Source organism: Salvelinus fontinalis, chromosome 4 (genome assembly GCF_029448725.1).
Source record: "Salvelinus fontinalis isolate EN_2023a chromosome 4, ASM2944872v1, whole genome shotgun sequence".
NCBI classification, from domain to species: domain Eukaryota; kingdom Metazoa; phylum Chordata; class Actinopteri; order Salmoniformes; family Salmonidae; genus Salvelinus; species Salvelinus fontinalis.
Window position 1 is genome coordinate 66,774,604 of NC_074668.1, and position 27,899 is coordinate 66,802,502.

Consider the following 27,899-nt stretch of genomic DNA (forward strand, 5'->3'; position numbering starts at 1 on the left):
AAAATGATTGACATCGCATTATTGCTATTGGGTCAAACTTTTTAAAACATTTTAAATGTATCAATAAATCGAGTGATTGGAAGCAAAGCTCTTATACCAGCATGAGTAATCTCTCATCACGGAGATTTAGGCATACGTCCTAAAATATAAAGTATATACTTTATAATGTTGGTTGGGTGAGTTTATTTGAACTCTCTCATGTGATTCCATGTTTTGATAATACATCTACCTGCTACATGAAATTATTTAATAAGGAAGCCTACTAGGAAATCCACAAGGCCTAAATGTAGAATTTCATTCTCTTAAAATACAATGTTCTTGATAGCTTTTTTTAGCAATAACATATTGGTTAATCCCACTTTTTATTTATTTATTCCAACCTAATGGCTACTTATTGATGAACATCTATCTAGTGGAGAAGATACATTCTTACTGTGACATGGCTTTCCACATGCCTTGAATATATTGACAATCCAAGAAGCGGCTGACAGAATAAAAAAAAGTGGACGGAGTTGTATAATTTGGAAATACCCCGCAGTGGTGCTTTTTCTCCATCACCACAGCTCCCTTTTTTCACAGCATGGGCGACACTCCTAAAGTGTCTGTTTCACATCAAAGACGACAAAGACGAAAAAGTGACATTGATTAATGCAACCAAAACATCCCATCCTCTACCTGTCGCCTCTCCTTTTAAAAGACTACAGGGAGCAGAAGATAAGACATACATGTAGACAGTGTCACTTCCCTGCTACCACTCCACTCATTATCTGTTCATTGAGCTCCCTCTGTTGGACAAAACATCAACTCGAACTGGGTCTAATACAGTAACATGCCACCCTCTGATCCTAGTAACCATTTAATTTGGTGGCAACTTGATTGATCAGAATATGATACCAATGTTTGACAGGTCAAACGCCTCGAGGGGATTTATATTCCCTATGAAATAAATGGCTATTGAATTATCTGAATAGCATTGCTCTACAGGTGTTTGAAGGAAGGTATCAGGTATACGTGCAGGCAGTCACCCCTGATATAAGTGCAGACATGTCACCCGTGATTCAAGTCAGTATTCAACATCCATCCATCTGAGGATGTTGGGAGATGACGTGGAAAACGGCCACTAGGGGCAACAGTGAGCGATGTTACATTTAATCAGGTTTCGTAAGCATCTGTGACTGGTTTCAAAGGTTGCATGTTCGAATCCAGCTATAGAGAGTTGTTTTGATATATATTTTTTAAGCCTACCCCAAACCTTTACAGTTACTTTAACCATTTGGAGTTAGTGCCTAACCTTAAGAATTCGGAGTTGATGCCTAAACTTAACCCTAACAAACATTCTGAGTTAATGCCTAAAGTTAACCTTAAACACTTCGAACTTAGACATTTGGAACAACTTCAAAATGTGATGTTTGAGAAACATGGATGAATGTCTAATTTTGACATGAGACGGTGAGAGTTTGTTGATAAGTGCCTAGAGTTAAGTGCCTAACCCTAACCCAACACTCTCAGAAGAGGACAGTGGTTGGCTCTACACAATATTGTCATTAACATCAAATGCATTCATGAAATTAAAATGGGTCAATATGATAAGACATGAATAGTTAACAACACATATGTATAGCCAAGTGAGTGACATTATCATACAGGCTAGGCTACTGCTATTCCATGGCATTCCCTCAAAATCCACATAGTTTTATGCTCAACATCCCACTGGGCACACCATGTCATTTCAACGTGGATAATTGCGAAATATTTTGTTTAGACATTGATTCATGAGATTACAATTTACCCACTCAAAAAGACCGCAAAAAATATTGTTGAATTTCCAATGTGTTATCATTAGGCTTTCAACCATCTAAAATCAACACCAAATTCCAATGCAAAAACAATGTCTGATTTTTGGTTTGTACAAGAGATTAATGTGTTATCACTGTGCTTCATCTAATAGCAGAACCAAATTACCTTGATGAATTGCAGTTGAGATTACATTAAAGTACATAGTGCAAGTGATCAATGACGTTCGAGAAATTGTGCAGAGTATTACAGCAATTGTGAAGATCTTCACAGACCTGTGATCACCTATGCAGCATTATATGATTACATAAGAAGACATTTATAGTTATAGTTACCTCAAAATGTGGCCATGGATGTGTTACTCATTTTAAGGTTGAATGTTACATTTGCATGTAAGACAGCCTTAACATTAGTCTATTTACTGTACTACAAAAGTCATATTGAATTGTGTTGACAATGCAACCAAAAATCTACATGTAATGGAGATGTATCTACTGCTTGCATAGCTCCATCTGAGCCACTGGCTTTAACACCTTCTTTAACTTTTATTTTTGGTTTAGTTGGAGATGTGAATCCAATATATCATTTTTTAACTTGTGTACAAGTTAATAGACTGTTTATTCATTGTATTTCAAAAGTGATATTGAATTGTGTTTGGTTGTCAACGCAACCAGATATCAACATTTGAAGGAGATGTATCTTCTGCTTGGATAGTTCCATCTGTGCCACTGACTTAGTCTGGCTTTAATATCAGTTTGTCTACAAATGAAGATATGTTGGATTCACGTCTCCATCTCAGCCAAAAATCTAAGTTAAAGAATTTGACTAAATCTAATCAAATCAAACTTTAAATTCACTTGAAATAAAGTTTGATTTGATTTAGTCCTATTCTTTAACATTTGGTTGAGATGGAGACGTGAATCCAACATATCTTCATTTGTAGACAAACTGAAATTAAAGCCAGACTAAGTCAGTGGCACAGATGGAACTATCCAAGCAGAAGATACATCTCCTTCAAATGTTGATATTAACTTGAAGATTACATTTGAAATCAACCAAAGTTTGAAACCGTAGGCCTATATGTATTGTGTATTGTCTATTTTAAATTTAACCCTGAGTTGAATTGAAATAATAGCTGTTTAACTCTGTGAAACCTACTCTTTGGAATGATTTCGATAGCAACAGTGAATTGAGTTATTAAGAGATCGCTCAATAATCATTCTCACAATAGCACATTGTTAGTAGTCAGTGACAAATATCAACGCTAAAATGGGCTTGGTTAAAACCCAGTGTTGGAGACGAAATGAATAGCTGTAGATAGATCAACTCTCCAGTAGGAAGTGCTGCTCAGCCTATAGTTTGTTTATAATAGTGGTTATAACTTTGAAGATCTGACTTTGTTTCAAATGTACAAATTCAACATATATAATACAATGTTTGTCTATGTTGAAAATCCGTTACAATGATTGCAAAATCCTGTGGTTGAAATTCCACCCTCAAAACAACAGTTTAGATTATTTACTTTTTTTAAAAAATCCAATGTATTTTCCACATAGATTCCACACCACAATTACGTTAAAACGTTGATTCAACCAGTTTGTGCCCAGTGTTATCAACCATATAATTACAATTTGAAAGAATTACTTTGTTGATCGAAAATAGACAAGTTATGAGTAAAAGCACACACTGTCTACAATTCGCGCGTATAAATGCGCACTGTCCACATTCAGTCAACTGCTGACCATTGGAGTCAATATTGACCAATCAAACACTTATTGACCAATAAAGCACTTAGATCCAACCAGTGCACCCCTGGCGGTAGCGGTGGTTATGGGGGACAGTTTCAAGGAAGAAAAAAGATTAACAGGTCACGTCTGTCGAGTGTACAAAATACACGTGTAGTAGGCTACTAAGGGGAGGAGGAATTACGTCCTAAACTACCGGAGAGACGCCCATGCTCAAGCTCACGCTGACACTACTTATCAACTCTCTGTCCTGACAAGACTGAGACATCAGATGTCCGCGGGAAATATGGAACTCGAGGGCAAAAGAAAAATGAAGGAGCAATGTGCCCTGAGGAAGGACATCATCAAAGAGTTCCTGGCAGAATTTCTGGGGATATTCGTATTAATAGTAAGTACATGGACACTATCCCTCATCACCTGACTGTCATTTAATAGCCTGCTTTAAAGCTGCAACAATATGGTAATAAGGTGTCAAAATTGTTCTCAAGGGACTTGATCTGTCAACAGGGATATCATGTTTTGACATGTTTAGATGCTGACTAATATATCCTGATAATGTGGCTTCTCTTTGATGTGCTCATCCATAATTCTGGTATGAGAAAGTCCTTGGGAGACAATTAAGACATCTAGAGAATGTTGTAATGGCAAGTTTGACAGGTGGGGGATATGAGGGGGAGAATTAATGGGATGCTTGGTGTTTTCAGCCATAAAGAAAAACATGATCAAATACAATAAACCTTTACTGGCATGCACCATTCACCATGCACCATGCACCATGCACCATGCACCATTTCATATGATGTATGATCATCAAAGGGATTTGACATTCATGTTTCTTTAGAATGTATCTAATCTGTGAATAAATAGACCCAATTTATGTAGCATACTGCACACCATTATATTTCCGCAAAGTTTAATTATTTGATGAACAAGGCTGAAAATCATCATATGATAGCATCAATATTTAATACATTTTTAAAGCATAACCCCCTATCAATTGCAATCTTCTTGCCAATGAATTCAGTGATTTTATATAGAATGAGAATAGATTTATATTACCCTGAATACAGAGAAACCATTAGCATAAGATAGACCACCTGGTCCAATTCACTGTTCATTTTCCCCTTATTCTTTCTCTCTGCATTATTACTGCGGTAAAAACACACACATTTCCCCATCATCACCAAGCTTGGAGGGAAACACTGTTTACTGAGGTGAAATCTACAGGGGTCCTTAATAAGCTGACCTGTCTTTTGCCTTCCACCTGTCCCCTCTAGGTTCACCTCCCCGTCCTGTCCTGTCTGTCTGAGTGGCACAGCTCAGTGGCTGGGCTTACTGAGGCTCAGTCTCAGTGGGCTCAGTGAGTCAGTGGTCATCCTGATCAACGGCACAACATAAATGGACTAATCCACTCCTCACAACAGAAGCAGCTATTTTTGGACAAAATCATTATTTCAACACTTTTGTTTTGATTTACTTGTCCTTCTAATAAAAAAAAATGAAAGGATTAATGATAATTTCCCATGCTTCAAATGGGACATCTTCTATGGCATTTTTCTTACAGGGTTCAGGGGGAACGCACTGATCTAAAAGGCCATCTAATTAGAAATGAAGGCTGTAGAACAAGAGGACTAGTCTTTTGTGCATAATTAGAAATGTAAAAAAACCGACTCTTTCTTCCTCCTGCCAACATGTTTTTGCTTTTGTTTTTTGTCTCTGTCTCTGTCCCAGCTCTTTGGATGTGGCTCGGTGGCCCAGACAGTGCTGAGTAAGGGAGCTCTGGGAGAACCCCTGACCATCCACATCGGCTTCACTCTGGGGGTGATGATGGCCGTCTACGTGGCTGGGGGAGTGTCAGGTGAATACCATACCTCCTTTACATAACTTTTGATTCACAACATCCATTTCTACAGTCCACTCTGCACATAGCCAGCATACAGTTTTCTAACACCCCAAAAAGTTGATTTTGCAGTATGATTGAAGTTGCAACACAACAAGTGTGTTTAGTGTTGAGACTTTTCAGTTGGTCAGCATCTCACTTTATAGGTCAGGCCTTTTTTATGTCATTATGTCCTCTTTTGTATATATCCTTTTATGTCATTATACCCTCTGTACAAAGGCCAAAACAAGTTATTCAATGGGTTCTCCTATGGGGACAACCGAAGAACCCTTTAAGGTTCTAGATAGCACGTTTCTTTTAAAGAGTGTACCGTTGCCCTTGAGTAAGGCACTTAACCCCCCACAACAACAGCTCCCTGGGTGCCCAGTGTGGCAGCCCCCTGCACCTCTCCAAAAACCTGCTCATGTGTGTCTCAGAGGGGTTAAAAGCAGAAGTCAAATTTTGTGGAATTGACCAATTAAAGGATCTTCATATTAAAAAGGGTTTTGTGTAAAATATGTGAGCAGGACTCAAAGGTCACCAATGGTTGTTTGTCTTTGATGAAACGGCTTTACTTTGCCATGAACTTTGACCATGGATGTCTGGCTCTCTTTGCTCTCAGGTACTAAACTCTTATTAAAGGACAACATGTACTTCCCACATGTCTGGGTAACTGTGTGTTATGGCTCCATGGATGTCCTCACATCCACATGTTCACCTGTTCATTGTTTGAAAAATGGGGGAGATGATGTCCATCCCTGTTGTCAGGTACAATTGAAGTCGGAAGTTTACATACACCTTAGCCAAATACATTTAAACAAGGTTTTTCACAATTCCTGACATTTAATCCTAGTAAAAATGTGCTGTCTTAGGTCAGTTAGGATCACCATTTTATTTTAAGAATGTCAAATGTCAGAATAATAATAGAGAGAATGATATATTTCAGCTTTAATTTCTTTCATCACATTCCCAGTGGGTCACAAGGTTACAAACACTCAATTAGTATTTGGTAGCATTGCCTTTAAATTCTTTAACTTGGGTCAAATGTTTCAGGTAGTCTTCCACAAGCTTCCCACAATAGGTTGGGTGAATTTTGGCCCATTCCTCCTGACAGAGCTGGTGTAACTGAGTCAGGTTTGTAGGCCTCCTTGCTCGCACACGCTTTTTCAGTTCTACCCACAAATGTTCAATAGGATTGAGGTCAGGGCTTTTTGATGGCCACTCCAATACCTTGACTTTGTTGTCCTTAAGCCATTTTGGAAGTATGCTTGGGGTCATTGTCCATTTGGAAGATGCATTTGCGACCAAGCTTTAACTTCCTAACTGATGTTTTGAGATGTTGCATCAATATATCCACATAATTTTCCTGCCTCATGATGCCATCTATTTTGTGAAGTGCACCAGTCCCTCCTGCAGCAAAGCACCCCCACAACATGATGCTGCCACCCCCGTGCTTCACGGTTGGGATGGTGTTCTTCAGCTTGCAAGCCTCCCCCTTTTTCCTCCAAACATAAAGATGGTCATTAGGGCCAAACAGTTCTATTTTTGTTTCATCAGACCAGAGGACATTTCTCCAAAAAGTATGATCTTTGTCACCATGTGCAATTGCAAACCGTAGTCCGGCTGTTTTATGGCGGTTTAGGAGCAATGGCTTATTCCTTGCTGAGTGGCCTTTCAGGTTATGTCGATATAGGACTCGTTTTACTGTGGATATAGATACTTTTGTAACTGTTTTCTACAGCATCTTCACAAGGTCCTTTCCTGTTGTTCTGGGATTGATTTGCACTTTTCGCACCAAAGTATGTTCATCTCTAGGAGACAGAACGCGTCTCCTTCCTGAGCGGTATGACGGCTGCGTGGTTCCATGGTGTTTATACTTGCGTACTATTACTTGGACAGATGGACGTGGTACCTTCAGGCATTTGGAAATTGCTCCCAAGGATGAACCAGACTTGTGGACGTCTACAATTTTTTTCTGAGGTCTTGGCTGATTTCTTTTTATTTTCCCATGTCAAGCAAAGATGCACTGCGTTTGAAGGTAGGCCTTGAAATACATCCACATGTACACCTCCTATTGACTCAAATTATGTCAATTAGCCTATCAGAAGCTTCTAAAGGCATGACATCATTTTCTGGAATTTTCCAAGCTGTTTAAAGGCACAGTCAACTTAGTGTATGTTTATTTTACATTTTTTTATTTCACCTTTATTTAACCTGGAAGGCTAGTTGAGAACAAGTTCTCATTTGCAACTGCGACCTGGCCAAGATAAAGCAAAGCAGTGCGACACATACAACAACACAGAGTTACACATGGAATAAACAAACATACAAATTAATAATACAGTAGAAAATCTATATACAGCATGTGCAAATGAGGTAGGATAAGAGAGGTAAGGCAATAAATAGGCCATGGTGGCAAAGTAATTACAATAAAGCAATTAAACACTGGAATGGTAGGATGTGCAGAAGATGAATGTGCAAGTAGAGATACTGTGGTGCAAAGGAGCAAGATAAATAAATAAATACAGTATGGGGATGAGGTAGACTGGATGGGCTATTTACAGATGAGCTATGTACATGTGCAGTGATCTGTGAGCTGCTCTGACAGCTGGTGCTTAAAGCTAGTGAGGGAGGTAAGAGTCTCCAGCTTCAGAGATTTTTGCAGTTTGTTCCAGTCATTGGCAGCAGAAAACTGGAAGGAGAGGCGTCCAAAGGAAGAATTGGCTTTGGGGGTGACCAGTGAGATATACCTGCTGGAGCACGTGATACGGGTGGGTGCTGCTATGGTGACCAGTGAGCTGAGATAAGGTGGGGCTTTACCTAGCAGAGACTTGTAGATGACCTGGAGCCAGTGGGTTTGGGTCACAGTGGTGGGTAGTATATGGGGCTTTGGTGACAAAACGGATGGCACTGTGATAGATTGCATCCAATTTGTTGAGTAGAGTGTTGGAAGCTATTTTGTAAATGACATTGCCGAAGTTGAGGATCGGTAGGATGGTCAGTTTTACGAGGGTATGTTTGGCAGCATGAGTGAAGGATGCTTTATTGCGAAATAGGAAGCCGATTCTAGATTTAATTTTGGATTGGAAATGTTTAATGTGAGTCTGGAAGGAGAGTTTACAGTCTAACCAGACACTTAGGTATTTGTAGTTGTCCACATATTCTAAGTCAGAACCGTCCAAAGTAGTGATGCTGGACGGGCGGGCAGGTGCGGGCAGCGATCGGTTGAAGAGCATGCATTTAGTTTTAGTTGCATTTAAGAGCAGTTGGAGGACACGGAAGGAGAGTTGTATGGCATTGAAGCTCATCTGGAGGTTAGTTAACACAGTGTCTAAAGAAGGGCCAGATGTATACAGAATGGTGTCGTCTGCGTAGAGGTGGATCAAATAATCACCAGCAGCAAAAGCAACATCATTAATGAATACAGAGAAGAGAGTCGGCCCGAGAATTGAACCCTGTGGCACCCCCATAGAGCCTGCCAGAGGTCTGGACAACAGACCCTCCGATTTGACATACTGAACTCTATCGGAAAAGTAGTTGGTGAACCAGGCGAGGCAATCATTTGAGAATCCAAGGCTGTTGAGTCTGCCAATAAGAATGTTGTGATTGACCGAGTCGGAAGCCTTGGCCAGGTCGATGAATACGGCTGCACAGTAATGTCTCTTATTGATGGCGGTTATGATATCGTTTAGGACCTTGAGCGTGGCTGAGGTGCACCCATGATCAGCTCAGAAACCAGATTGCATAGCAGAGAATGTACGGTGAGATTCGAAATGGTCTGTAATCTGTTTGTTAACTTGGCTTTCAAAGACCTTAGAAAGACAGGGTAGGATAGATATAGGTCTGTAGCAGTTTGGGTCTAGAGTGTCTCCCCCTTTGAAGAGGGGGATGACCGCGGCAGCTTTCCAATCTCTGGGAATCTCAGACGATACGAAAGAGAGGTTGAACAGGCTAGTAATAGGGGTTGCAACAATTTCAGCAGATCATTTTAGAAAGAGAGGGTCCAGATTGTCTAGCCCGGCTGATTTGTAGGGGTCCAGATTTTGCAGCTGTTTCAGAACATCAGCTATATGGATTTGGGTGAAGGAGAAGTGGGGGAGGTTTGGGCAAGTTGCTAGGGGCAGCGCAGGGCTGTTGACTGGGGTAGGGTTAGCCAGGTGGAAAGCATGGCCAGCCGTAGAAAAATGCTTATTGAAATTCTCAATTATTGTGGATTTATCGGTGGTAATAGTGTTTCCCAGTGCAGTGGGCAGCTGGGAGGAGGTGCTCTTATTCTCCATGGACTTTACAGTGTCCCAGAACTTTTTTGAGTTTGTGCTACAGGATGCAAATTTCTGCTTGAAAAAGCTAGCCTTAGCTTTCCTAACTGCCTGTGTATATTTGTTCCTAACTTCCCTGAAAAGTTGCATATCACGGGGGCTGTTCGATGCTAATGCAGAACGCCACAGTGTAAACTTCTGACCCACTGGAATTGTGATACAGTGAATTATAAGTGAAATAATCTGTCTGTAAACAATTGTTGGAAGAATTACTGGTGTCATTCACAAAGTAGATGTCCTAACCGACTTGCCAAAACTATAGTTTGTTAACAAGAAATTTGTGGAGTGGTTGAAAAACGAGTTTTAATGACTCCAACCTGTGTATGTAAACTTCCGACTTCAACTGTAGATCACAGGAGAGAAAGTAAAGAGTACAGTCATGGATCACTAACACTCTCCTGTGTGCTTCACCCTAACTTGTGTCCTGGGGAAAAGTCCACATACAGTAACAGAAATGGACTGTGGAGACCTAGGTCATCACTAGAGACTCAGCAACATGGCAAAATGATACAGAGAACATCATGTTAGTATTCCATAGCAGTCTGGACTCAACGTGGGTACCATTTAGTATTACCCTAACTGGGGGAGAGGCACAGAGGAAATGGAAGAAATATGTAATAGCTCGATTACCCATTCCTAATACCTGGCTGCTTCTTGGTGTCAGAGGATGAAGTGTGCCGGCTAGATTTACAAGGCTGGAGTTGTGTGTCCTCATGTCCAGGAGGACTTTATTGGGTACATTCCATAGAGATTAAAGCGAGGAGAGCCCTCTCCCTCTCGCTTCGGCAGCAACAATGACACAGAGGGATAACATTAGGGGGAATCACTTTTAAATGTCACACTGCCTTAGGTGAGCTTGCTGAGCAAGGTGGAGAGCGGTTTTTAATCATCAATCAAGCGAGGCTTTACGTAATGGGGGATGATGAGTTGTAATTTGAAATTTCCGTGGTAATTTCCATCACAATTGGGACATAAAAGAGCAACGACGTGATTAGAGCTTTTAATGCCCACCCCCAGGATAATATGAACACTGTAGCATATGAGCTAATATGAGTGTTATATGAGACATACTCAATGTGCTTTCATCTGAGAAAATCCAATGTTGGCAGAGTGTGAGCTTAGCCTTTGTGCTGTATCTCTAAAACTCAACCCAGGACCACCCCTCATCCTCAATGCCTGGTTTACAGCTACAGCAGATCAGACCAGAGTGTTGGGAAGCCAACATTTATGCCATGTTTGGAGGAGCTTCCTTGAGCAACAAATATATATATATTTTTTTAATTTAACCTTTATTTAACCAGGTAGGCCAGTTGAGAACAAGTTCTCATTTACAACTGCGACCTGGCCAAGATAAAGCAAAGTAGTCTGACACAAACAACAACACAGAGTTACACATGGAATAAACAAACGTACAGTCAATAACACAATACAAAAGTCTATATACAGTGTGTGCAAATGAAGGAAGATTAGGGAGGTAAGGCAGGCAGTAAATAAGCCATCGTGCCAAAATAATTACAATTGAGCAATTAAACACTGGAGTTGTCGCGCCCTGACCTTAGAGAGCCTTTTTATATCTCTATTTGGTTTGGTCAGGGTGTGATTTGGGGTGGGCATTCTATGTTTTGTTTTCTATGATTTTGTGTTTCTATGTTTTGGCTGGGTATGGTTCTCAATCAGGGACAGCTGTCTATCGTTGTCTCTGATTGGGAACCATACTTAGGTAGCCCTTTTCCCTCCTTTCTGTGTGGGAAGTTGACTTGTGTTTGAGGCACTTAGCCCTCGTGAGCTTCACGGTTGTTTTCTTCGTTTGTTATTTTGTTGGCGTCATTTTCTATAATAAAAGGATAATGTACGCTCACCACGCTGCGCTTTGGTCCACTTCCTTTGATGGCCGTGACAGGAGTGTGTCACGCCCTGGCCTTAGTATTCTTTGTTTTCTTAATTATTTTAGTTAGGTCAGGGTGTGACATGGGGAATGTATGTGTTTTTGTAGTGTCTAGGGTGGTTGTAAGGTTTAGGGGGTTTATTAGAGTAGTTGGGTTTATGTTTAGTATAGTAGTCTAGCTGTGTCTATGGTTGAGTGTAGGTATCTAGGAAAGTCTATGGTTGCCTGAATTGGGTCTCAATTAGAGACAGCTGGTTATTGTTGTCTCTGATTGGGAGCCATATTTAAGGCAACCATAGGCTTTAGCTGTTTGTGGGGAATTGTCTATGTGTAGTGTTTGTGTCAGCACTATCTGTACATATAGCTTCACGGTCGTCTGTTTGTTGTTTTGTTTCATTTTTCCTTCTTATAATAAAAAGAAGATGTATTTTTCACGCGCTGCGCCTTGGTCCTCTCTCTCTCCCTTTGACGATCGTGACAGAGTGATAGATGTGCAGAAGACGAATGTGCAAGTAGAGATACTGGCGTGCAAAGGAGCAAAAAAACAAACAATATGGGGATGAGGTAGTTGGGTGGGCTATTTACAGAGGGGCTGTGTACAGGTGCAATAATCTGTAAGCTGCTCTGACAGGTGATGCTTAAAGTTAGTGAGGGAGGTATGAGTCTCCAGCTTCAATGTTTTTTGCAGTTCGTCCCAGTCATTGGCAGCAGAGAACTGGAAGGAAAGGCGGCCAAAGGAAGAATTGGCTTTGGGGGTGACCAGTGAAATATACCTGCTGGCGCGTGTGCTATGGGTGGGTGCAGCTAAGGTGACCAGTGAGCTGAGATAAGGCGGGGCTTTACCTAGCAAAGACTTCTAGATGACCTGAAGCCAGTGGGTTTGGCGATGAATATGAAGCGAGGGCCAGCCAACGAGAGCATACAGGTATGGAGGAATAATGGAACTGAGGAAGAATGGAACTGTAGAACAAGAATCTCGTCTCCAACCCTCTTTGCTTCATTACAGACTAGCTGATCACTCTGACACAGAGGATCTAGATCCTGGTTCAGTGGGTAATGATGGAGACGGTATATAGCTGCAGTAGAGCAGTACTACAGTATGTGTGCTATTGTTGTTGGAGTGTGCTACAGTATATGAATCTTTACTGCATGATTGGGCCATTCAACCCTGGGGCCCATGTGTGGATGAGAAGCCTTCACACTGTTAGGTGACATCTCTGATGATGATCACAGGTATTGGACTAATGAGCTTTACGGGGTCTCTAGTGTGGAGGGGGGCGGGGCACTCTGCTTTCCAGCCTTCCTAGCCAGCCTCTAACAGTTGAACACAACACACTTCTGTTTCCTCCCGCTCCTTTTCACTCATATGTCGGCGATGCTGATTTACAGGCAGAGTAAACCAGCACCCTTGTTAGCGGAGGTGTGTCATGGCCGGGTCATTCCAACGACATGCGGTTTGCGCGAGTCTTAAGCAGATTTAGACAGATTGTCAGACCCAATTCCGATCGGATGTTTTAGCCGGCTGTTGTGGCCACAGTTAGTGAACAGGGCTGGGGATTAGTGTTTGGGGCACTCTGAAACCCCCAGCAGTGTTGCCCCGCGGAGGTCACCCAGAGCCTCAGTCTCCACTTTGGGCCCGCCTAGTGTTGTGCCGTAATTGTGTCTATGACTGAATCCACTAGATAAGGATAGTGGTTACAAATGAATGTGTCTCAGACTTTCTACATAAGCTTGAACCTTGTTTTCAATTCCAGTTTTGACCTTTGTTCCAGGGGCTCATGTGAACCCAGCAGTCTCCCTGGCCATGGTGGTCCTGGGCAAGCTGCCTATAAAGAAGTTCCCTGTCTACGTGGCAGCACAGTTCCTGGGTGCCTTCGCTGGATCTTGTGCTGTCTATGGGTTGTATTATGGTAGGTGTTACTGTCATCATGTCCATCACCATCATCATAATCATCATCATCCTCATTAAATGGAACCCATATTCATAGCATTTAGCCAGTGTGATATTTGAATGGAAAGGTATTGATCAGTATTGGAGTGGGAACATTATAGGTTATTATTAACACTAACATTATTGGGAAAACTCAATGGCTAATTCTACTATTCTCTTTTCCATAGATGCCTTAATGGAACACACAGGAGGAGTTATGCAAGTTACTGGCGTCAATGCCACAGCTAATATATGGGCATCCTACCCTGCCAAGCACATCTCAGTCCTTGGAGGATTCGTAGACCAGGTGAGAGATGCACCATCAATGGTTATCTAACCATATCCTAATACTCTTTGTTACTGAATGATATGAGCCGCACAGGCACACACCCTGAATTATGTTTGAAGTCCCTGAGCTAGAACATGCCAGTACATGTGTAATAGTATGAATATAAGTGAATGTGCACATTTTTTATTTGATTTAACCAGGCAAGTCAGTTAAAAACACATTTTTATTTACAATGACGGCCTACCCCGGCCAAACTAACCCTAAATTGGACGACGCTGGGTCAATTGTGCACCGCCCTATGGGACTCCCGATCACGGCCGGTTGTGATACATCCCGGGATTGAACCCAGGTCTGTAGTTACGCCTTAGAGCACTGCGCCTCTCGGTCCCCCGAATGCATTTAGATCAGTCATGTGCATGTAAGTAACTAAGCCTTCCCAACAATGCAGAGAGAGAGAAAATAGAGAAATAATAGAAAAGTAATAACACATAATAAAAGTAATAATAAATACACAATGAGTAACGATAACTTGGCTATATAGATGGGGTACCAGTACCGAGTCGATGGGTATGAGGTAATTGAGGTAGATATGTACATATAGCTAGGAAAAAAGTGACTAAGCAACAAGATATAAATAATAAACAGTAGCAGCAGCAGATGTCATGAGTCAAAAAGGTTAGTGCAAAAAGGGTCAATGCAGATCGTCTGGGTAGCTATTTGGTTAACTGTTTAACTAACTATTTAGCAGTCTTATGGCTTGGGGGTAGAAACTGTTCAGGGTCCTGTTGGTTCCAGACTTGGTGCATCGGTACCGCTTGCCATGCAGTAGCAGAGAGAACAGTCTATGACTTGGGTGTTTGGCGTTTTTTACATTTTTCAGGGCCTTCTTCTGACACCGTCTGCTATAGAGGTCCTGGATGGCAGGGAGCTCGGCCCTAGTGATGTACTGGGCCGCACGCACTACCCGCTGTAACGCCTTGTGGTTTGATGCAAAGCAGTTGCCATACCAAGAGGTGATGCAGCCATTCAAGATACTCTCTATCTGAGGGCCCATGCCAAATCTTTTCAGCCTCCTGAAGGGGAAGAGGAGAGGAGTGTTGGTGTGTGTGGACCATGATAGATCCTTAGTGATATGGACACTGATTAACTTAAAGGTCTCGACTCACTCCACTACAGCCCCGTCGATGTGAATGGGAGCATGCTCGGCCCTCTGTTTCCTGTAGTTCATGATTTGCTCCTTAGTCTTGCTGACGTTGAAGCAGAGTTTGTTGTCCTGGCACCACACTGCCAGGTCTCTGAACCTCGTGTTGAGGGTCAGCGTGGAGGATGTGTTGTTGCCTACCCTTACCACCTGGTGTCAACCGTCTGGAAGTCCAGGATCCAGTTGGTCCTTAGCTTAGTAATGAGCTTGAGGGCACTATGGTGTTGAATGCTGAGCTGTAGACATTGAACACCATTCTCACATAGATGTTCCTCTTGTCCAGGTGGGAGAGGGCAGTGTGGAGAGCAATAGAGATTGCATCATCTGTGGATCTGTTGGGGCGGTATGCGAATTGGAGTGAGTCAAGGGTGTCTGGGATGATGTTGTTGATGTGAGCCATGACCAGCCTTTCAAAGCATTTCATGGCTACAGATGCGACACGGGGTACGGGGTGATAGTCCTTTAGACAGGTTACCTTGGCATTCTTGGACACAGGGACTATGGTGGGCTGCTTGAAACATGTAGGTATTACAGACTGTGTCAGGGAGAGGTTGAATATGTCAGTGAAGACACTTGCCAGCTGGTCAGCGCATGCTCTGAGTAGGCATCCTGGTAATCCTTGTGAATGTTTTTTTATTTTTATTTTTATTTATTTTTTAAATTTTTATCCCATTTTCTCCCCAATTTTCGTGGTATCCAATCGCTAGTAATTACTACCTTGTCTCATCGCTACAACTCCCGTACGGGCTCGGGAGAGACGAAGGTCGAAAGCCATGCGTCCTCCGAAGCACAACCCAACCAGCCGTACTGCTTCTTAACACAGCGCGCCTCCAACCCGGAAGCCAGCCGCACCAATGTGTCGGAGGAAACACCGTGTACCTGGCCCCCTTGGTTGGCGCGCACTGCGCCCGGCCCGCCACAGGAGTCGCTGGAGCGCGATGAGACAAGGATATCCCTACCGGCCAAACCCTCCCTACCCCGGACGACGCTATGCCAATTGTGCGTCGCCCCACGGACCTCCCGGTCGCAGCCGGCTGCGACAGAGCCTGGGCGCGAACCCAGAGACTCTGGTGGCGCAGTTAGCACTGCGATGCAGTGCCCTAGACCACTGCGCCACCCGGGAGGCCCAATCCTTGTGAATGTTAACCTGTTTTAAAGTTCTTACTCAAATCGGGCAACGGAGAGCGTGATCACACAGTCGTCCGGAACAGCTGTTGCTCTAAAACATATATTGTGAGCAATACTGACTGAGCAAAAACAACCATCTGTGTTGAATACCCAAGAGCTGAGTGTGCACATGCAGGTTTGGTTTTGAATTGAAGGCACTGAGGGGCGGCTCCGGACTGAGGGGCGGCTCCGGACTGAGGGGCGGCTCCGGACTGGCGGGCGGCTCCGGACTGGCGGGCGGCTCCGGACTGGCGGGTGGCTCCGGACTGGCGGGCGGCTCTGGCAGCTCCTGACTGGCGGGCGGCTCTGGCGGCTCCTGACTGACGGATGGCTCTGGCGGCTCCTGACTGACGGACGGCTCTAGCGGCTCAGGACAGACGGGCGGCGCAGACGGCGCTGGGCAGACGGGCAGTGCAGGCGGCGCTGGGCAGACGGGCACACCTGTAGGGAGGAGACGGAGAGAGGGGGGAGACCTACAGGAGGCTTGGTGTTAGGAGGAGGCACCTGAAGGACCGGGCTGTGGGGGAGCACTGGAGCTCTGGTGCGCAGCCTTGGCACCACTCCCCCAGGCTGGAATACTACTCTAGCCCGGACCCTCCAGAGTGCAGGCACAGGTTGAACCGGGCTGTGGGTGAGCACTGGAGATCTGCTACTACTACATGCCTACTACACGCACCTCTCCCTTAGGCTCCACTTCCACATTTGCCCGGCACGAGCGGAGCGCAGGCATAGGACACACTGCACCCTCCCAGCGCCCGGAGACACAGCACACAGAGCCGGCGCAGGATAACCTGGACCGAAACTGCGTACCGGAGACCAGACACGCTGAGCAGGCACAATACGCCCTGGCTGGATGCCCACACTCGCATGACACTTTCGGGGGGCTGCCCTATAGCGCACCGGGCTATGGGCACGTATTGGCGACACCGTGCGCTTAACAGCATAACACGGTGCCTGACCAGTAACGCGCTGCTTATAATAAGCACGAGGAGTGAGCTCAGGTCTGCTACCTGGCTTAGCCACACTCCTCCTGTTCCCCCCCCCCCCGCCCCAAATAATTTGGGGTTGCCTCTCGTACCTGTCGCGCTGCCGTGCTGCCTCCTCATATCGCTGCCTCCAGCTCTGCTTTGGGACGACGATATTCCCCAGCCTGTGACCAGGGTCCTTTCCCATCCAGAATCTCCTCCCAGGTCCAGGAGTCCTGCAATCGCTACTGCCCGATACCACGCTGCTTGGTCCTTGGTTGGTGGGTGATTCTGTATGTCTATGTTGCATGTTAGCACATTGTTTATATAGCTTCACGTTTGTCGTTTATTGTTTTGATTAGTTTGTATAGTGTTCTTCGTTTTTCGTCTTCAATAAATAGAAGAATGTATTCTAACCACGCTGCGCTTTGGTCCTCCTCTCTTCCACCATACGACGATCGTGACAGTGTGTGTGTGTTAGCCTAGTGGTTAGAGCATTGGGCCAGTAACCGAAAGGTTGCTATATTGAATCCCGAGCTGACACTGTAAAAATCTGTCGTTCTGCCCCTGAACAAGGCAGTTAACAATTAACTGGCTAATAGAAGCAAACATTCAAGCAGTTGTTTTCCCTTCTATGAACAGGAATAAATGCAATAATTGAGTATTTTTAGCCCAAAATATGGTTTGCTCCTAATATATAACCATTTGGATACTGTTCAAAAGACTTCAAAGCTGCCTCATCTATCCTTCATCCAGGGGAAAGGGGAAGCCCCATTATAGGCTTAGGCAAAAGAAGTGAAGGCCACAGGTCATCACAGCAAATTAGTCCTGCTGGCCACAGACAGTCATTATAAAACCCAGACCATAACAACAAGCCATTCTCCCCCTGTCACTGTCTGGTATCCAACTCCTATTATCATCTACCATTACATAAAAAGCTACAAGGAATACCACTGTTATGCTATTATGAGAGGCTGTCTTTTCAATATTGGTGGAGGCATTACAGTGACAGCATGAGCAGTAGCTACAGATTGTTCATTTTGTAGTGATGATGAATATACTGAATACAGATGTAGGATTTTAATTTGATCACTCTTTTGTTGCTGTGAATTGTTCTGCACTGCAGGAAATGCAAATTTGCAGTGTATTCATTGTTGAAAAAGGCTGTTAGCATTTGGAAACAATGCCAGCCACTGCCAGAGAATCTAAACCAATGCATGGACTGCTGTCATACCTTGTTCATAGACTGCTTACAGGTTGAGTAAACCAATATGTAATTTTGTCATTTGGGCAAACTACTGGCAAACTATCCCTTTAATTATAATCTACATAATAATTCACATTTCCTGATGTTGCAGGATTATTTTCCTGCTGTAGCAAACTGGTTCAAATTAAGATCTTATATCTGTATGTCTGTCAATTATCTGTTTTGATCATTGCTATCTCAAACTCATGGTTGATGCCTTGTCTCCAGGTGATAGGAACAGCTGCCTTGATCCTGTGCATTCTGGCCATTATTGATGGGAAGAACATTGGAGCTCCTAAAGGGATGGAGCCACTGTGCATTGGCCTGATCATCATGGCCATCGGAGTGTCCATGGGACTCAACTGTGGCTATCCCATCAACCCTGCCAGAGACCTGGGCCCAAGGCTCTTCACTGCTGTGGCCGGATGGGGCATGGAGGTGTTCCGGTAATTTCCAACAATGCTTATACTAGAGAAAAGACCCACAAATGAGAGCTGGATGGCCTCCATAAGCACAGTAGAATTTCACAAACATTGTTAGATGCCTTTTGCCCTGAAACCCTTTGAAATTGAAAATGTGCTTTCTTCTCCAAAAAAATCAAACAGCCCATGCTCACTTTACAGTAGAACATTGAAAGATTCATAAAGACGCAGAAACAGAGTATGTGTGTGTGTGACAGGAAAGCCCCTCTCTGATCTGGGCGTGCCAAGCGGAGATGCAGGCACATTATTCTGCTTTTCAGTCCTCCTCCCCAGCAGTGGCTGGGAGTTAGGCACACCGTGTGAGAAACATGGAAGTGAATACCAGTGGCCTGGCCTCCTTCTCTCCTTCAGGAAGAGCAGGAGTATGCAGCTCTATCGCTCTATCTCTGCTCTTCTGACAATCTTAATCAATATTTTAGCAACCTCTTGTATCTCCTGCATTTTCAAAAAGGCTTGGAGATGTGAGCGGGCAGAGTAAGATTATTTCTCTGCACATAAATATTCCATGCTTCGTATAACAGAAAAATGTCATTAGTTACAATGTCTGTACTTTGCCATGCAAACTTCCATAGTACCCAGAGAAATCTGGGGGAAGCAAGCAGTTATTTAACAATGAGAGCTGGGCTAAAGAAGAGTTCCGTAAGATAAACGTGAAGGATATGGAGATGTGAGTGGGCAGAGTAAGATTCTTTCTCCGCACATAAATATTCCATATAACAGAAAAATGGCACCATTGTGTGTAAAACTGGCAGAGGCAGACTCCCTCTCTCTGCCGTCACTCCTCAAAGCTGTCCCTGGTACTTTGGGTCCCTGGTACTTCCGAGGCCTCCAACAGCTTTTAAATGCAAGTAAAACTAAGTGCATGCTCTTCAACCGATTGCTGCCCGCACCCTCCCACCCGACTAGCATCACTACTCTGGACGGTTCTGACTTAGGTATTTGTAGTTGTCCATATATTGTAATTGTCTGGTTAGACTGTAAACTCTCCTTCCAGACTCACATTAAACATTTCCAATCCAAAATTAAATCTAGAATCGGCTTCCTATTTCGCAACAAAGCCTCCTTCACTCATGCTGCCAAACATACACTCGTAAAACTGACTATCCTACCGATCCTTGACTTTGGCGATGTCATTTACAAAATAGCCTCCAACACTCTACTCAGCAAACTGGATGTAGTCTATCACAGTGCCATCCGTTTTGTCACCAAATCCCCATATACTACCCACCACTGTCACCTGTATGCTCTTGTTGGCTGGCCCTCACTACATATTCGTCGCCAAACCCACTGGCTCCAGGTCATCTATAAGTCTATGCTAGGTAAAGCCCTTCCTTATCTCAGCTCACTGGTCACCATAGCAACACCCACCCATAGCACGAGCTCCAGCAGGTATATTTCACTGGTCACCCCAAAAGCCAACACTTCCTTTGGCCGCCTTTCCTTCCAGTTCTCTGCTGCCAATGACTGGAACAAATTGTAAAAATCGTATATCTCCTTCTCTAACTTTAAGCATCAGCTGTCAGAGCAGCTTACTGTACCTGTACACAGCCAATCTGTAAATAGCACACCCAACTACCTCATCCCCATATTGTTACTTATCCTCTTGCTCTTTTGCACCCCAGTATCTCTACTTGCACATGATCATCTGCACATTTATCACTTCAGTGTTAATGCTAAATTGTAATTATTTCGCCTTCATGGCCTATTTATTGCCTTATCTCCCTACTCTTCTACATTTGCACACACTGTACATATATTTTTCTTTTGTGTTATTGACTGTACGTTTGTTTATGAGTAACTATGTGTTGTTGTTTTTGTCGCACTGCTTTGCTTTATCTTGGCCAGGTCGCAGTTGTAAATGAGAACTTGTTCTCAATTGGCCTACCTGGTTAAATAAAGGTTACATTTTTTTAAAATTTAAAATAAAAACATGAGGGACCTCGCTGCCAGTGCACTATAGACTTCTCTTCAGTAGATGGCGCTGTCTGATCTAATGGCCACAGTCAACAGTTTCCCAACCTGCACTTTGGGGAGCCCATGTTTGCACATATTTGTTCTATTCTAGCACTAGCACAGTACACCTGATTCAAGGGGCTGGTTGGTTAAATCACAAGCTGACTCAGGAGTGCTGGAGCTGGAATAGAACAATTGTGTGCAATGGCTGGGGGTACCCTACTGGGGTGGGAAACGTTGACATACAGTATTTGACCCTCTACTTTATACCGTGTTCACACTACATCTTACCAGATGTTTCGCATACAGATGTAGAATCTTTCATTTGATCACCCTGTTGTAGGAGAACTCTCCTGCAATGCAGGACATTTAAAACTTGTAGTGTATTTGAAGTTTAAAAAGGTTTCTAAAGTTTGTAATTTCCACTTTGAGATTAAAGACTGTATTACGCCCATATTTCGAAACATGTATGAACCCCTACAAAAATGTCCATGAATTATAATTTCCTGTTGCTGCAGGATTCCTTTCCTTCTGTAGCAAGCTGACTCAAATTAAGATCCTATGTCTATATGAGATTATCTATATACGTATACATTTAAGATTAGTTCTCTCTAATGCGCACATAAACCTGCGGCCCTGAGATTTACATCATACTGTCAAATTTGACGTAATCTGTCCGTTTGAAATATAGGTTTAAATACATCCCTTATATCTCAGATATTTTAGCAGCACACACAGCTGTAATCACAATGTTAAGATAGAGATGTCTAAGGGTGATAGTAGGATTTCAAGTGTATATTTCATCCACCATACATTACATCCACTGAATCTCTGTAAGGAAACTGAAAGCAATAGGACCAGGTACAGTGGCACTTCCCTTTGACATCAGTAGGTACAGTAGGAAGAGCTGGCAGGGTGCCATGTCCATGAGACCACATCGTGTGACCCAGTGTGTCTGTCCGTCATCAGGCCTAATCATGGGATATGGTTAGTCAACCTGGCTCTGCCCATAGATTACACACCCTAATCCACCAGTCCTGTAGTCTGCATCCATCCCCTGGTAGTTTAGCAGCTAAACACAGCCTGTTCAGACACTGTCTATTTTCCTACCTGGGCCTTGTCACGTTAATGCTGGTAATTCAGTCCCTTTCGCCCACAGGATCCAACCAGTCAGTTCTAGCAGAGGGAGGCTAATCTCTATCAGGGAGTTGCCCTGAGGTGATCAAGCGCTCAGTTCAGGACAGAATCAGGACATGTACTACATAGGCTACAGTAGCAGAGAGCTGTTTAGATTAGAGTTTGACTATTACCCGCTATTAAGATAACTAGCAAATTTGTAAAGCACAATTAGAATTAGGCATTTATAGAAACGGATTGGTGGGGAGTGGGAACAGATCAACTTTATGTATAGTTGGATCAATAGACTAGCAGGTAGATTAAGAGAGAGAGTAGAGTAGTGAGAGGTGGAGATTAGAGGGAGCCTATCCAGGGAGTCTTACTGTATAAATAAACAAAAGGTAGTAGTGGAATCTGCTCCCAATGTACCAGTGGAGGCTGCTGAGGGGAGGACGGCTCATAATAAGGGCTGGAACAGAGCAAATGGAATGGTCCATGTTTGATGCATTTGATACCATTCCACTGATTCCACTCCAGCCATTACCACAAGCCCATTCTCCCCAATTAAGGTGCCACCAACCTCCTGTGTAATGTACAGTAGCATACCCAAGACCATGTCACGTTCCTGGGTTGCTTTAAAGCCCCATGCAGTCTTTTTCAATTTAGTTTTAAATCATCACTGTATGTCTAATAAATGACTGTGTGTTTATTTCATGAAAATAACAGCAAATATATTTTTTATAATTTATTACCCTGAGCCTCCTTTTGCTATCGATTATGCTGTCTGATTGTGTGGGCGTGTTGATACAAATGTAAATATATTTTCATACACATCCCTGATTGGCGGATAGGATCCTCCCTGCTTACCCCTTCAAATTAGGAGGAGACATATGCAAGTACAAGACAACTGGTCATTGGTACGAATAATTAGATCAGATTATGATTTAATGCTGGCGGCCAAAAACTTCATCCCACCTGAACAGGCTGAAACTCCAAGCATTTTTTCAATAAGCTCTTACTCTTAAAGGGCATTATATCCTCCCGGGTGGCGCTGTGGTCTAGGGCACTGCATCGCAGTGCTAGCTGCGCCACCAGAGTCTCTGGGTTCGCGCCCAGGCTCTGTGGCAGCCGGCCGCAACCGGGAGGTCCGTGGGGCAACGCACAATTGGCATAGCGTCGTCCGGGTTAGGGAGGGTTTGGCCGGTAGGGATATCCTTGTCTCAGTATGTAAAATGTAATAAAATGTATGCACTCTACTGTAAGTCGCTCTGGATAAGAGCGTCTGCTAAATGACTAAACTGTAAAAATGCAAATAATAATTTTCACAATTTCAACCTCATAGTGTGGAGATATCATTAAAAAAAACTGGTAAATCATGTTTTTGACTACACTGTCTCTTTAACGCGGGTGACCACTATTTACACTGTAGATAGTGTACAAAACATTATTGAGTTGTACCCCCTCGCCGGGGCATGGACTCTACAAGGTGTCGAAAGCGTTCCACAGGGATGCTTGCCCATGTTGACTACAATGCTTCCCACAGTTGTGTTAACTTGGTTGGATGTCCTTTGGGTGGTGGACCATTCTTGATACACATGGGAAACTGTTGAGCATGAAAACCCAGCAGCGTTGCAGTTCTTGACACACTCAAACTGGTGCACCTGGCACCTACTACCATACCCCGTTCAAAGACACTTAAATATTTTGTCTTGCCCATTCACCCTCTGAATGGCACACATACACAAACCCTGTTTTCTCAAGGTTTAAAAATCCTTATTTTATTCCCTATTTTTTTACCCCCTTTTTCTCCCCAATTTCGTGGTATCCAATTGTTAGTAGTTACTGTCTTGTCTCATCGCTACAACTCCCGTACGGACTCGGGAGAGGCGAAGGTCGAGAGCCATGCGTCCTCCGAAACACAACCCAACCAAGCAGCACTGCTTCTTAACACAGCTAGCATCCAACCCGGAAGCCAGCCGCACCAATGTGTCGGAGGAAACACCGTACACCTAGCGACCTGGTCAGCGTGCACTGCGCCCGGCCCGCCACAGGAGTCGCTAGTGCGCGATGAGACAAGGATATCCCTACCAGCCAAACCCTCCCTAACCCGGACGACGCTAGGCCAATTGTGCGTCGCCCCATGGACCTCCCGGAAAAATCCTTCTTTAACCTGTCTCTTCTCCTTCATCTACACTGATTGAAGTGGATTTAACAAGTGACATTATAAGGGATCATAGCTTTCACCTGGATTCACCTAGTCAGTCTATGTCATGGAAAGAGCAGGTGTTCCTAATGTTTTGTAGACCCAGTGTATTTGGTATTAAATGTTTATTTTAACTTACTCACTACAAAGTCAAATGTAAACTCCTGAACCCCTGTATATATATCTCCTCTTGTCTGTGCAGTGCTGGAGGCTGCTGGTGGTGGATCCCAGTAGCGGGGCCCATGGTGGGAGGAGTGGTGGGGGCCGCCGTTTACTTCCTGTTCATTGAGCTGCACCATGCCGAGCCTGAGAAACAGGGGGAGAACAACGTCAAGGACAAATATGAGATGGTCACCCTGAGTTAGACAAAGAGGCCATGAGCCCCAATGGTACTGAGGCTTGGCAGCTTCCTACCCCTTTAACCCTCAACAGGCTAAACATTCACCTCAATGAGGCCACACTTGACACAACCTTCTCTGCTTGCACTAGAGTCATTTCCTCTGTCTAAGGGACCTGAGGTCAGGTCTCAGTCTCTGCACTCTCATGGACAGGTCCGCTGAAAGAATGCCAATTGAGCCAAAACATAAAAAACGCAAACACGTATGTAATGTTAAATTCACAATCACAAGCTGAGATCTCAGGCATGTTTACTAGCCCATGACATCATCATCAGGTGTTCAGACTGTCCATTCTACTCTGAGGATAGTTCCTGAGTACAGTGATTTTTAATCATTTATATTGCATCTCTTGTATAGGGCTATTTTTCATTGCAAGAGGAATTTGCCAAGTTTGAAACCATCTCATTATTTTCTATCTTTCAGGCAGTGGTGATGGTAAATGTTATTAACCACATAGAAAATAGCCAGGAACAGTTTCTGTGATGGAAGGAAGGAAGTGTATATTTTTTGTCATTGAGCTAGTTTAATGGTATGCTCTCTGGAGTGTCTTCCTTCTTCTGCTTCACTTCATCCATCTATTTGTTACAGTTGTGTGAATCCCTCTGCCTGCTGCGACTCACAGCCTCATCACTGCATGTGTGCTATAGCGAACACACATCTATGTATTTGTGCTTTGAAATGCTCATAGTCTTGTTTCCTAGCTATTATTTTTTAGAGTGCAGAAAAAACAGCCTTAATGTGTGTGAAATGAGCCTCGCACCGTTCTGTTTGTACTCTCTCTCTCGTTGAGCACAGAACTGTGTATCGTGACACGGGATCACTTCTAAATTATTTTTTATCTGACTTTTATTTCCTCTTATATAACGTTCCTGCTGTCATGTGCACACATTTTCATGGAAGCATGAGTAGGGAAGCCTAGTATCTACAGTACCTAGCATGAGTAGGGAAGCCTAGTATCTACAGTACCTAGCATGAGTAGGGAAGCCTACTATCTAAAGTACCTAACATGGACATGTTTTAATAAACAATATACTGTATGAAGAGTCCAATGAGAGATAGTTTACCCCACTGGCCAATGGCCATATGGGAATGTATAAAAACTGTTTGTTTATCGTAATCATTACGTTATTCCTCCAATGATGCGACTAGGATTTAACCACTGAGGAACTCCTACACTATGACCAATAGTGAACTGGACAATAACAGCAATACAACTTCCAAGAATAGAGCCCTTCAACTCAGACAAAAACACTCCAATTAACCAAGTCCTTCCATCCTAGTGATGTTATTTAGCCATGGGTGGGCAGAGGAACACTAGTTCCCTATTCCCAGAAGAGCCCTCACCAATGAAACACATAGCATTTTATAACCTGTATGTGGCTTACTACTGAACCAGATATAATTCGTAGGGAAAAATAAAGCTCTTTAGAAATGATTTTCTCTATTATTTTACACCTTTGTTACTTAGTGGTTTAGTTGCTGTAGTTTCTTATTGTAGTTAGTTTTTTGTTTAAAAAAATTGCTACATGTACTTCAGATGACGACATGATGCTAGCTTGATTCTCCTGAGATTCAACCTTTGGAGGAGTACAATGTTTTTTTGTTGCTTCACTTGGCTTAAAAAAAGATAAAAGGCACTTTTACTCACACAATTTTTCTCAGATGCTATTTGATAAAAGTTACTTCTTTGTGAAGATAATTTTGTAATTTATACAACTGTAATGTAGATTTTACAAAAATAAATATTTGATGTGTAATTCTTTCATAGTCTGTCTTGATCAATCAATCCACATTATTAATGGTCTACTGATTAAGGGAAGTAACACACATTCAATGAGAAACTATCACTAACCACTGTGTTCCACTATCACTGGAATAAGTGCATTGGTAGTAACTGGAAGGTATTCAATATTACCCGTATGCAATCCTAAAAATAACAGGCCAGAAAACCGGTCACGATCACTAAGTACAACCACGTGTTGGATTCACGTCTCCATCTCAACCAAAAATCTAAGTTAAAGAATAGGACTAAATGGAATCAGCCTTTTTTTTATTGCACATTAAATAAAGTTTGATTTAGTCATTTTCTTTAAACTTTGATGTTTGGTTAAGATGAGACATGAATTTCATTCAAGTCCGGGCTCTGGCTGGGCCACTCAAGCACATTCAGAGACTTGTCCCGAAGCCACTCCTGTGTTGTCTTGGCTGTGTGCTTAGGGTCGTTGTCCTGTTGGAGGGTGAACCTTCGCCCCAGTCTGAGGTCCAGAGCACTCTGGAGCGCTCCTCATCAAGGATCTCTCTATACTTTACTCCGTTTATCTTTCCCATGACCCTGACTAGTCTCCCAGTTCCTGCAGTTGAAAAACATCCCCACAGCATGATGCTGCCACCACCATGCTTCACCGTAGGGATCTTTTTCTTATGATCTGAGAGTCCTTTAGGTGCCTTTTGGTAAACTCCAAGCGGGCTGTCATTTGCCTTTTGCTTAAGAGTGGCTTCCATCTGGCAACTCTATTATAAAGGACTGATGGAGTGCTGCAGAGGCTTCCATCTGGCAACTCTATTATAAAGGACTGGTGGAGTGCTGCAGAGATAGTTGTCTCATGGCTTGGTTTTTGCTCTGACATGCACTGTCAACTGTGGGACCTTATATAGACAGGTGTGTGCCTTTCCAAACCATGTCCAATCAATTGAATTTACCACAGGTAGACTTCAATCAAGTTGAAGACACATCTTAAGTATTAACATGATGACATAATCGTTTGGTTGAAATTTCACCCTCAAAACAACGGTTGATTACTTTTTGCAAATCCAATACATTTTACACAGATTCCACTTCACAAATGACGTTGGAACAAAGTTGATTCAACCAGTTTGTGCCCAGTGGGATGTGTACTGGCATTGGACCAAGACAAATTGGACCAAGACAAAGCAGAATAAAGTACACCATGAGCCCAACTTCCAGAATTCTGCAAATACTGAGGTAAATACTCAGGTAAGTTGAGACAGAGTATATTGTAAAGCGGAACAGACAAAATATATGATTGTCAGTATGATTTCTTTGAAACTGATACCATTTTGGCAATTCGGCAGATTTTAGACCCAGAACAGATACTTTAAGTATTATGATTTTTTTTTTTTTGCCGTTTGGTGTTCTAAATTACTTTTGAAGAACTCAGCCACTAGCATAACGATGTATGCATAACCATAACCATAGTGATTTAGATAAGCACAGACACAAAGCAAACAGAAGTTGAAATAGTAAAACTAAGATTGTTAGTGCTTTAATCCCTTTTGTTGAAGAGATATTGATTCAAACTAAGACAA

The 27,899-nt window shown here is 43.1% G+C and overlaps 1 protein-coding gene across 1 annotated transcript; it reads left to right on the forward strand.

The window, feature by feature from the left end:
- Window positions 1-3,636: 3,636 nt before the first annotated feature.
- LOC129854255 (aquaporin-9-like) lies at window positions 3,637-26,007 on the forward strand. Its single transcript, XM_055921077.1, has 6 exons — window positions 3,637-3,927; window positions 5,271-5,397; window positions 13,395-13,532; window positions 13,741-13,859; window positions 18,649-18,866; window positions 24,377-26,007. The coding sequence occupies exons 1-6, from the start codon at window positions 3,811-3,813 to the stop codon at window positions 24,537-24,539; spliced, it is 882 nt and encodes a 293-aa protein (XP_055777052.1). The 5' UTR covers window positions 3,637-3,810; the 3' UTR covers window positions 24,540-26,007.
- Window positions 26,008-27,899: the final 1,892 nt, after the last annotated feature.